General features: G+C 49.3%; 2 protein-coding genes across 2 annotated transcripts; one reads left to right on the top strand and one right to left on the bottom strand.

The window, feature by feature from the left end:
• Positions 1–5998: 5998 nt before the first annotated feature.
• On the bottom strand, positions 5999–8025 carry STEHIDRAFT_138989 (uncharacterized protein; the record flags this gene model as incomplete). The annotated part of the gene is made up of 3 exons (XM_007303427.1): positions 5999–7553; positions 7611–7950; positions 8006–8025. The coding sequence occupies 3 exons, from the start codon at positions 8023–8025 to the stop codon at positions 6048–6050; spliced, it is 1866 nt and encodes a 621-aa protein (XP_007303489.1). The 3' UTR covers positions 5999–6047.
• Positions 8026–10916: 2891 nt separating this feature from the next.
• On the top strand, positions 10917–12388 carry STEHIDRAFT_110472 (alpha/beta-hydrolase; the record flags this gene model as incomplete). The annotated part of the gene is made up of 4 exons (XM_007303426.1): positions 10917–10998; positions 11060–11329; positions 11397–12200; positions 12333–12388. 4 exons carry the CDS (start codon positions 10917–10919, stop codon positions 12386–12388), a joined length of 1212 nt encoding a protein of 403 aa, XP_007303488.1.
• Between the last annotated feature and the right edge of the window lie 365 nt (positions 12389–12753).

Raw genomic sequence — 12753 nt, 5'->3', positions numbered from 1 at the left:
TTAAATGATTTTAAATGATTTATTTAATACCTTTCTCAAAATATAAACGATCAAAATGGAGGGTTATTGTGGCAGTAAATCATTGTTTTTATCAATGTTGTTGTAACCTAGCCTAAGGCTAGGGGAGGGGATGACCGACGTCGACCGTAGCTTAACCTAGCCTAAAATTGTTCATATACAGCCTTTTCTGATTTTGAGGTCAATAGAAAACATTCAAACCTTGATATTAGAGTAAGAGATGCATGAAAAGTACATAAGACCATGTAAAAAATTGTCAAAAAGTTGCTAAAATGACTGAAAACGGCTCCGCGTAAGGTCAGGACAGTTCACATTTAAGGACCCCCCCGGACCCCCCTCCCCCCTACCCCCGGTTTTTTATTTTATTTATGCCTCCCCCTTGTCATAGGTACGACGACTCAACAAAGACAGAATGAGGGGATGAGGAATCGTGGAGGGCAGGTGTGTCATGGAGGGCAGGTGTGTCGTGGAGGGCAGGTGTGGTGGGTGGGTATGGTAGAGGATGAAAGAGATGACTGGGACGAAATAGAGAGAGCAAGAGAGGTAATCGGTTGAGTGTGATTGACGGGGACGTCGTCGGAGAGACCCGTGCGATGGTCCACAAGAATGTTCAACACGTCCTGCACGAGTCCCTTTCGACTGCTCTTCCGTTTCTCTCAAGATAAAATTGGAAAAATAATAATCCATAGCAAATTTTTACAATACATCGTGTATGGTGGTTATCAGAGGAGATCAAAGTGTTTTGGTCGATGTATACGCAAAATACTCCAGGCCGCCTGCAGCCTACCTTCGGCTCTCGCCGTTGGACCTTCCCTCTAGACTTCCATTTTGAGCGATCAAGTCTGTCGGAAAATGCGAGCGACGGGCATCTGCGCATCGCGATGATGCGTTTCTCGCCTATGATTGGCTCTTCTCCGGATGCTTGCGAATTGCAAACTTTTTTGGACCAGGTTGCCCAGATCACCTGACGGTCGTGACCGAGCATGTCAAGTTTCAACAAACCTAACGCATCGTCGCGAGCGCTGCTTTGCGATACTCTCTCTGAACCAACACCCCCATCTCCTTCGCGGCCATGAAGTATCCATTCGTTTAAAGCAGAACTCTGCCTTACGACAGTTTCTCTACCTTGAACCCAGCAGAATATCAAAACTATTTGCCTTCGTCGACATGTCAAATTTAGCAAAGCCTTACAGAGTTGACCTTGTTGATTTTCCTTCGCGATTCATCTAGCGTCCTCCGAGTCTCAAATATTCCGTGCGGTTGTCTGTGTATCTTGTCACTGTTCACTCTACCAAGCCTTTTTCTAGGTATGAGGTCTCACGGTCTTTCATGCGAAATGAGACGATGCTCGCTGGTGTCGACGATGCCCCACACTACTCCAGCAATTATCAAAGCATAATCGCCATGACTTCTAACAACGCTCTAGATGTTCTCAGTCTCTCGGTCAACATTCTGTACTTGCTGAATGTTGTCTCTGTGATCTTCCGATGGTGTCTGCCCAGCACGCAGCTTGAGGCCCTCGAAGTCGTGCTCAAGACGGCGCAGAACGAGATCGATGTTCGCATGGAGCGCACCGACAATGATGCTGTATACGCAGAGATCTGTATGGTATGGAAGAAGTACGCACTCTTCGTCAACCCATTCGGTGTGTTCAGTAACGTATTCATCGCTCGGCTTTCACCGTTCATTTTCAGCCTACTCGCCCAACACGATGGAATGTAGTTGCGAGTCCACACGGCAACAACTCTCTTTCACGAGATTATTGAAGTGTTTGACGTATTGAGCTGCAGGCTGTGGCGTTTACGCTGGAGGTTACGGGGCTATGGGCGTGAGCTCGACGACGTTCAAGTAAGCATCCCGTCAAACTGCTCCCTCCACCACGGTGATCACTGACCAAGTGCATATGCGCATATTTCAGAAGAGAGCTTCAATTACAAGTGTCAGTAGCGTACCAGATCGGTAATTGAAGCAACTCACCGCGATCCAGTACGGTGAGTAACAGCGTCCACGCTAACTATGCCACATCAACAACAGCATCTTCATAGATGCAGGAAGGGTAGGAAAGCCTCGTCCTCACATCCTTTTATCTTGACTGCTATCAATTATGGAATCTTTTTCTGTCTTTGAGCGATGTCCATGAATATCACTTGAGTTTCGCTTTGCAGAGATGCCACAGGAGCTCTCACAACGATGCGCACGATTCCAATCGCCCAAATCGAGCCATCTCAGCCTTTTCCCGAATGCGTTGATTAGTTTTGCGCCCACGACATCTATCTGGTCAGGCTTATCCGTGGCTCTTGCATTATCTTTACTTGCGAGCTCTACCTTGTCTGCTGTTCGCGACCGTCAACGTCTTCTCCGAGTACAGTCGCTGTCGTGCTGTCGGTTCAAAAGCCTTGCTGAATATTTGTTTCAGGCATCGCTCTCCACCCTTCCGAATGTGCGCACAGGTAGGTCCTGCTCGCAGCTGAAACACGTTGTTTATGGCTTACCAGCGACAGCCGTTTGCATCCTGCTCACAGTATACGTAGCCCACTACCAAGACCGCGTCCAGCTCTCTCAGCAGCATGCGAGGATCAGTACGATCGGCTCAGAAAGGACCGGCGAGCGGAGAGGGTCATATACTGTGGGCTTTTGCTAGTGGATGGCACCAGTGTAAGTTGTCCGTGTTGTGTCTCCATATTTCCGGGTTCGCATTGTGACAAGTAGCCCTCCATCTCCTTCTTCTCCATCACGATTGGTGTTGAATACTCCTCCAGTTAAACTTGGTTCACTTGCTAGCCGATGTGGTCTCGAGGTCTTCGGCCCGCACTCGGGACCCGACGGCGCGCAAGCTTCGAATATTGCAGCTTCAGGCCGGGTCAATTACTTTCTCGTCCTGGGTCATTCTGCTACTATGTATGTATTTCCTTCGCTTCTATATACTATGTTCTGCTGCGAGAGCAATACGACTTCTTACCAACACTTTCGCTCGTTTTTTCGTTAGACAAAGTCAGTTACTCTCAGCGAAAGTCCTCCAAAGATAGCCTGTGCCTCGGGACTCTGATCTCCGGCTCTCGCTTCCCGCTCGTCCTCGTGGACAGTGCTCGGGATCCACTGCACGCTCAGCTGGTCGACCTCAATGATCTCTCCCGACGACGACATACGTCCAATTCCATGTGCACTCATACAATATAATAGGGCGTCTCAAACGATGCTCGCTTTCGGCCTATACTCCCTACGTTCGCCATGCGCACAGCGTTGAAAGTCGTGTTGGGATCCGGACTGCTGGGTGTCGCGTCCACCTCGGGTATTCCTCGGATTTCGCCTGATTTTCGACCAAGGACCACATTTGCAAAGAACTGTACCTTGAGCCCGCTGGGTGCAGGACAGGACGATACGCCACAGGTTAGTTCTCCTCTATAGGAGCTGCTGTGGCCGTTCGCTGACAATTTTGATGTCAAAGGTTTTGTCCGCTATTGAAGAGTGTGGTCATGACGGATTGACTACGTTCACAGCTGGAGAGTACAATATCACCAGGTAGGTCCAGCATTCGATTGTCAATGACGCAGAAGTGATATATCTCGCCCGTATCTTCGACAGTAAAATGACCTGGGATCTTCAGAACAGTCACGTTGACCTCCTTGGGTTTTTGAGCGTGCGTCTCCGCTTTCAGTGTCTTAGTGTATCCGAGATATCTTGAGTAACATGACGATCCAGTTCCAGCCAGATATCGAATATTGGCTCGACTCGAACAATACATATCGCGTCATCTTCATCCAGGTCTGCCTTCACTCTCTTCAACACGATTTTTCGAGTTTTCGAGTTGATCGGCAACTTTGACGTCTCCATTTAGAACCAAGCTTCTTGGTTTGTCCTCACTGGAAGCAATTTCACCGTCGATGCACATGACACCGGCGGTATCAATGGTCAGTATCATCATAATCCTGTTTACCCATAAAGCCTATGCGCATTTATGACCGGTATTTGACGTAGGAAACGGACAGGTACGACCTTATCTCCACTGCTATGCATTTATCTAGACCAACCTGTCATTGACTTTGCTCTTCCAATGTTTCTTTTATCAATAGACCTGGTGGTCCTACTTTGCCAACCGCACGAAAGAAGACGGTGACGGCCGTCCCGTCTCCCTTACCCTGTCGAACGTCACCAGCGCTACGATTGCCAACTTCCAAATCCAAGCTCAGCCCTTCTGGTGTAATGCAGTCGCTGATTCAGTGGATGTGGTATATGATGGGATGTTGTGTAATGCGACGAACGGAGATCCAGCTTGGTTTGGGACTAAGTACGTTGGGTACTTCTTGTTCCATATTTTTGAGAAATATCTGATCAATGTTGCGCTGAAGTATCGTTCCAAATACGGACGGTGGGTGTGCTTGGAGCATTCTCGCTGACCGGACCGCTCATGTGTTGGGGTATCAGGCATCAACACATACCGATCAGACCAAATCACGCTCAAAAACTTTGACGTGAGCCGATTCAAGTGTCCAGCCACCCACTTGTCCTTACGCCGTCCCTGTTTCCTCTCCTAGATAACCTGTGGCGACGATTGTCTGGCCATCAAATGTGTAGGTGTACCTATGAATATCCTGTTCATATATATTGACAGCCTCGCACTGTCTCAGAATTCGACGAACCTCCTAGCGCAAGGCATCACTTGCAGAGGGGGAAACGGTATTGCATTCGGAAGGTGCGCCGATGCCTATCTACTACCTATCTACGTTTAGCTAAGGGAGTTCCTTTCGTTTGCTTGCGAAAGTCTGGGACAATACGTCAACCTTGTGAGTGTCGTGACTCTGATCTTATCACGCGTTTTTGCGTTCTCATCTAACGGTGTTATAGACCGACCTGGTTTTGAATGTAACGTTGGAGGATGTCCAGGTCGGATTATAATCTCTTTACTACGTGATTTACCTAGCTGAGCTTGCGCGATCATAGTTTGAGCGTTTGAACTCGACAATACAACCGAACATGGTTAACGGTGTAAGCCTGTAGCTCCTCATTGATCGCCATTATCGCTGATAAAGTTCATGACCATATCAGGCTTACTTTAAATCGTGGACCGGCACCGTCAACGGCGATCCTCCCACAGGTGGAGGTGGTGGAACAGGTGAGTGAGCCTCGAATCAGCGTCATTGCCACCATATACGCATACTTCGTTTTTGCTCCCTTCGCTAACCATACGTACGCTCTTTAGGACTGGTCCAGAACATCACCCTCCGTAATTTTTTTCTGAATGACGTGGGCCTCCCCACTCATATTTACCAAAACAATGGCGGTCACTCGTGAGTGCCTCAGTTGTCATCACGTCGCCGTTTTTAACAAGTTGACCTGAGAACGATCTTCGTGAATCGAACAGTGCGGATTTACCTTCGAGTCTCCAATTCAGTAATATCACATGGACGAACTGGACAGGCACAGCTACGGGATCAACATGTACGTCTGTTCTGTCGCCATTCAAATACATTTCGACTCAGACCAGCCAAATTGACCAAATCTCACGTCTCCACTCATAGTGGTCGAGATAGCTTGTAGCCCCGCCGCACCCTGTCCGAACCTCATCTTCGACAACTTTGACGTGATCGTCCCCAGTGGAGCTACAGCTTCGTATAGCTGTAGCAACGTGGCGAGCGAGGAGGGTTTGCCAGTCGGTGCGTTCATGGTAATTTCTCTCAGTCCTTTGACCTGCATAGCTGAGACATACGTGATCGGGACCTTTGCATGGGATGTGAATAGCTTGCGGGAACTCGAGCAGTTCTTGAAGTGGATGCAACATTTGTGACTGGACAATCGAGTACTGTCGATCCATTGAGGCAATCATCAACGATATGTTGTCTATCTAACAATTTATGTATCAAGCCGAGGAGTCACATTACATTTTGTGGAGAGGAAAATGGGATAGAGAGCAACTATACCAAACACATATGCATGCCATAGCAGTGCGCCTACAAAACCCGAGAAGTACTTGCGGTATCCTGCCACACCATGGCTCGCCTTTTCGTTCATCAAAGCTCGCCCGCCACCTAGGCCTAGGGATCCCACCGCACAACGGGAACAATCTCTCTCAGTTCCTCCGCGAAGCTTACATCGACCACTGTCTCATATGCCACAAAGTGCAGCGAATTGAGTGAAGTGGGATGGTCCTGACGTGATCTTCGGTCTCTGAGAAGACAGAGCAATTCACGACGCCACAGGAGTAGATTCGGCTCCCAGAGCAATGTAAGGTCGGTGCAGCGCAACGATATAGACGCCAATTTTTGAAACACAACCGGAGCATGTCCCAAGGCCCCCTCCGCATCCCGACCCAAGAGCACGGTCCGGAGCGCGTCGTGATATGGGGGAGGACCAAGTAAACAAAGATCCAAATCATCGAGGTGAAATTGCTGAACGTTCGGAAATGCGTCAGGAAATACAAATCCTGAGCTGTGTGATAGTGAACCGCGACGTAGTATCAGAGCTTGGACATGACTCGTGTCCCATTTAGCGAGTAGCTGAGGAAGCACGGATCTCGGGGGGTCAATGGATGTATGATGACAATTCCACGACAGAGACATGTAAGGGCGATAGGTAATGCTGGAGATGTCGAGGGGCCCATGAAGGAGAAGGTTGACTGGCCACGCTGTTATTTTGGCGGCCGAATAGGCCCCTCTCGACGGGAAATCGGGATCTATCATCACTGTGCATATGTTTGTGGCGGATAAGGAATGGCCCGCCAAGGGACCGCCAAAAATAGAGGTAATGGGGTGCTCGTCCTCGAGGTGAAGGTTTTCGTTTTTGATCCACATGTGCAGAAATACGGAAGATGAAGGTGGAAGGACCAGCCCAACTAAAAGATCACGAACAGCGTGGGATCTGTCTTCGATGTCAAGGGTTACAAGTTCGTTCAGAGATACGGACTTGATCCCGACCGGTGTGGGATAAGTGTGGATTGAAAAACAGCGGTGAAGGAGTAGCTCCCGCAGCTTTGGAAGGCCTTGGAGTATACTATGTATGTCTGAAGGAGACAGATCAAGCTCCTCATCGCCATCGAAGCGAACAGATTCGGTCAAAGAGAGGCTGGCAAGATTGCTAAATGATGTAAGAGCTCGAGGCAACGGGATGCCCTGTAGTCTGAGGTGCTCTAGTCGGTTATGCCCGAATACAATGGGTGGAATGCAAGCATCGTGTTCGACCTCAAGCGTTTCGACAAGCTCGGGGTCCGGGAGTGGCTCCTCGTCATAGCCGAGCTCGCATAAATCGAGTCTCGACAACAAGGGAGCGGATAGAGAGAATGCGCTTTCCAAGACTTCGCCCATAAGCTCCTTCGTAGTCCGAATAAAGAGGTCTTTTGTGTGCGGTATACGCATAGGAAACATTTGCTCTGCATAACGCAAATCCTCGTAGATAGCGATCGTGTGAGAGATGATGAGGGGTACGCATTGAGCGCGGGAGGACATCTCAACGTCCCAGTGATAGCCTAGATCAGAGGAAGGAGCATTCCATAGGGTGCTGTCATTGACGGATATAGCTCGCCAATGCCGGCAGACATGAGTGACCTGAGTGAGTTCAGTGTTAAACTTAAGAACTTTGTATCGAGAAGTGTATTAACACACCTTGATCCATCCTATGTGACGCTGCCGAGGTAGTTCACTATAACTTATCCAAGTTGGCTCGACCAAACTCCACCCTGGCGGTTTCTGCACAGTCGCTTCCGGTGGGTTCATGAGAGACAGCCACCAAAAGCAGCGTTCCAGCAGCTCTGCAGGGAGCTTATGAATACCAGCCAGCCTGTTCCTACGGGCGGAAATCGCCGATGTCAGTTGCCGGAGGGCCAAAATTTCTTCGTCAAGAGCCTCGATAGTGTGGCTGACAGTCAGTTTATCGCTGTCTAACGAAACATCGTGAAATGGAAGTGTTCGAGGATGAGCTATCGCAGGCCACCAATCTTCGGCGCTGCATCGAAGGATGCTCAACGATGATCTACGTTGAGAGAGAAATGAGATCTTACCGATCTTTGTGTGCGTACATCGTTGGGATGGTGGCGGCCAGTGCAGCTGTTAGACTGGAGTCGTACGTGGGCCACTGGCGGTCAGCAACGGAAACGACGGCGATCTGACTTGATTTCCGCACGAACTACTCACTAAGCCTGTAGTAGAGATCAATACTGCTCTGAAACACCTGGTACGAACGTTCAATGGACTTTGTGCAGCAGGTTGGATGATGGTTGGAAAGAGGCTGAAAGAGGACGTCAACAGCGTGGCACTGGTCATGACCACGCTGATGTGGCCCCTACCGATATTCGCACGGTATCTAAAACGAATTCTTTTTCAACCTCTCCCTTCCTTCCTGTTGTCCTGCGCGATGATACTTATCTTCATTCGAACCTGGTTTAAGGGCACAATCAGGAAGTCCATCGACCTCTGACGACTATCACTGCGGGAAGTAAATCCTGTACCGAATACAGTCAAATCCGGTACCGGGCTTCGAATTACCGGATTTGACTGTAAAATTCTCGCCACGCAAAAGTACCGGATTTTCCGGTATTCCATACACACGTTAGATAGACCGTGAAATAACTGTGATTCAATGCAGAGGACATTGTTACAACCGCATCGGATACTCAGTGAGTGCCGCTGGCCCTTACAAGCATTTTTTTGCATCAATAGCCGGTTCACAGGAAAATACAGTACTCTAGGAAAGGAAGGTGATTACCAAGGTGTTACGCCAGAAGATGATTGTTCATTCAACAATTACAGAAGTCAAGGCAATTAAAATCATTGGCAGGGCATATTAGGAGTAGTCAGAGGGGTTGTCGATAGACGTAGACTCAGATCGAGTGCTTCAGGGAATTGGACCAAGACACTATTAAGACTATTCACTCGAGTAGACGTAGGCAGAAAGCAGGCATGGAGCATCGTTAATTAGCTCTAATATCACTGGTACATGTGCGGTATAATTTTTGAGAATCACTCTGTGGTCTCAATAAGCGCAAGACAAGGGCAGAGTGTTGCAGAGGCTGGTGCCACCAAGGTGCCACATCGGAGTGGCAAACCGGCTGGGGTCGGGAGTTGCCGGGGCGATAACGTGTTTGTTGTTCCTTGTTTTGTCGCTGTTCGTCTTTCATCTCAACCACCTTCATCGCGCACTTCGTCAGTGCTGGTGTTGCGCTCACCAATCTACTTCGGCGTCATTCAAGATGTAGGCTCTTGCGGACCTAAAATACACCTACTCGGTCACCCTTCCCCCCTTGTATGAGGCCGATTCGCTCTTCACGCTGTGGCTACAACGACTCACTTCGCTCCGTACACCTTCTCGCCAACGCGCATGTGGCTCTATCACCCCGAGCCCTCAGGCATCTATGGTGCCTGGGTGGTTTCATTATCTTTAATAATGGGGCATTGATAGGTGAGCGTTATTTAGTTTCTGCGAAGGCTTTCATGGCAGATGTCAGGCGATGAGATGGACCGTATGGATGTGGTGTGAGGTTCGGCGTTTGTGAGGGATGAGAGGGTGTGGATTTGGTGTGGGATGGAAGTAAATGTGAAAGATTTGGATAATATCTGGGCTTGAAGGGCACGAAGCTGCCAATGCGACGCGTACTTGGACGTACGGGGTAGGAGGGATGGGATAAGCGATACGAACGGTATGTTCAATCATCATTTATGCTTTATTTGTTCGGTAAACGGGGCTGCTTATGTGCGCTGCTGCTTCGATAGGCAAGGGTCACAGGGATAATAGTCCACCCTTTGATACTCTACGGTGCTGAAACTTACCCAGAACTTCAACACCGTGAGAGGTACGTCATTTTCTTCCTATCCCTTTCGTTGAGTGGTGCTCTAGATAGCTAACGACCTCCTATAGCTACACCACGCATGCCCGCCTTGACATGTCACCCCCTCTCCGTTCGTCCTCAGCGGCCCCGACTGTCTTCGATATCCCTCGATCCGATTTGTACACACTGGTCTGAAAGGTAAGACCACTGCTTGATATTGTATGTTCTCTTTTGTTCTAGTTTTGTGCCCACGAGGTTCAGTTGCGGTCTTTTCGTAACCGCGATGGATACTGTTAGTTTCAGCTTAGGGATGATAGCACGGTCAGTACAGCACTCAGGTAGTCTACATTTCCCATGTATCCAGTAGTGTACAGGTTCCACCAATGATATAGTCACCGCGACAGCTCTCTCTGGTGAAATAAGAGCTACTATAACGCTCACAAAATGCCTGAAAACGTGGTAAACAGTGCAGAATGCCACAGGATTATCCTGTAAAAAACGAGAATTTTACCGGATATTCCAGTAAGACATACAGACAGATCCTGTATTTCACTACAGGAAAATCCGGTGGTATGACTGTGCTCAGTACAGGATTATCCGGTAAGATGGCCACAGTCCAATCCGGTACTTTTTACCGGTAATACTTCCCGCAGTGTATCTGCTCGACTGAAGACTCGCTGTCGCTTTCTCGCAAGATCAGGAAAATAGACTGGAACACGCAACTTACCCGTCCTGGGATTGATATGCTGCTTTTTTATTGGTCACTTTTCCAAGGGGCTCTGTGAATCTTCTCTCTGGTCTATCTTGTTGCAGATCCTGGCATCGTCTCCATACCATGACGAATGGAAGAGTCGCATTGCCACAGTATACACCGGCCATACAGAAGCCCATCAATCGCTTATTGATGGAACAGGCTCTTCTTGTTCACCGAACGGTACCTCATGCTCTTCCTTCCGACAATATATCTTACGATGATCCTCTCGTATCCTTCAATCAGAACTAGCGTATGGGGCCACTTCTGGCTCAGTCGCTGTTCGTGACACTTGGCTTTGTCCATTGCGTAACCTACCATGGATGAGACCTATTAAACTTGAGGGCATGCGATTTTTGTGCAATATTCCCAGTACTGTTTTTGGTGCATGCTATTATGTCTACCGACGCTCCCCTCCTTCCTGGTCCTCCACCCTTGCTTGAACGTCTACAGATGCTCAAGGACCTAATACCCCTGCGTAAGCCATACTCAGCATTCCTCGCAGAATACATCAAACTTACCCTTCTATTCTATTACAGCCTTCGTGCTCATGCTTGCTCCGTTCAAGCGCGAAAACAAAGGGCGCTCATGGCGACGAGCCCCCTATGATAGCGCCCTCCGCTACATCGCGTCGCGTCGATGGAATCTTCGTCAAAATCTGGTCATCTTTGGCACGAGCTCGACTGAGGCCTATGAGAAATGGGCGCGAAAAAACAAGGTGGAGAGCATTGTGGATGATATCGAGGAAGATGCAAAACTGCTCTGGGTTGGTCCTAGACGTTACGATCGTGTACTGCTTTGGCTGCATGGTAAGTACAGCAGGATCTTCGCCCATTATTTGCCTCGAATCTCATACTGATGGACCCACTTTGATAGGTGGCGGATTCTGTTTGCCGATTAATCCCGACCAACATCTAACATTTCTGTCCGGTATCCAAACCACATTTGAAAACGCAAAAACGCCGGTAGGGGTAGCCGTGCTAGCATACTGTGCGTGCATCAGTCTCCTCATTCGAACTACACAAACGTTGACTCTTAGCGTCCGTGGGGAGACAGCGCTCACACCATCTTCACCGTTCCCGACCCAACTACGTCAAGCCACCGCAGCCGTGAAGCATCTCCTCGCCCAAGGCGTCTCTCCATCCAATCTAATCATAGGAGGCGACTCAGCCGGCGGAAACCTGGCTCTCCAATTCCTATCCCATGCACTCCACCCATTGCCAGGCATACCGCCCCCTCCCACCTTTCCCTCCCCACTCGCCGGCGTACTGCTCATCTCCCACTGGGCATCATTCCACCAAGACTTCCCCTCGTTCAAGCGGAACGATAAAAAGGACAACATCAGCTGTGAGACAATCGCGACCTTCATAACCGTTTCCGCTCGAGGTATAGAGCCTGGGCAGGAGCCGTGGTTCGAGCCGATGGCGTCGGATGTGACGTGGTGGCGAGGATTGGGTGGGTTGGTGACGAGGATGATGAATACGGTGGGAGAGGTCGAGTGTCTTAGGGATCCTATCGAGGAGTTCGCGAAGACGAGGCTGGGGCCGAACGTTCAGGATCTTACGTGCCTGGTGGAGAGGAACGGAGTGCACACGGATTTTTTATGCGATATCGCGGTTGGGGAGGGTGGGAATAATGCAGCGCATCGGGATGTGGTATCGTGGTTGCAGGACACCTTTTGTAAGCCATAGGGTTTTGAAGTCTAGCGTTCCACCGTCAAACATGCTTCCGTTGTCGGTTGATTCCTTCGCAACGCAAGTACGTAGAACGAGCACTCTGTCCGCATAGCCAAACCTCTGGCGCTCCTTGTAGACCCCGACGAGGGAAGGACAAAGCGAGCGAATACCGCCGACAACTTTTGCACTTAGAACCAACTTCGAACGACGATTGATGTGGCGTCCATCCGGCGATTGCCGCACACCTCGCAGTAGTAAACGCCACACAGGGGCTAAAGACTGCCGCCTCGTCATACACTCTTCTGGTCGTATCAGACGATTCGTAGCTGAAACATCGTCGAGTGAAACAATCGGGCGAACTCAATGGTGTGTCTCAGAGACAGCCAACATCATACGAGCGAATTAGAATACTTACTTGTATCTATGGCATGCTCTCCCTTGACTTTTGGCGGAATATCGGGACTGACTTCACACATGATTCTTACATCATCACCATAAGACCTGCACAAAACAATAACATTACACAGTAGCACACGACGACTTCTTCACTTCGACAA

This window comes from Stereum hirsutum (assembly GCF_000264905.1).
Source record: "Stereum hirsutum FP-91666 SS1 unplaced genomic scaffold STEHIscaffold_6, whole genome shotgun sequence".
NCBI lineage: Eukaryota > Fungi > Basidiomycota > Agaricomycetes > Russulales > Stereaceae > Stereum > Stereum hirsutum.
Note: the sequence above shows the minus strand (reverse complement) of the source record. Positions and strands in the feature narration are given on the sequence as shown.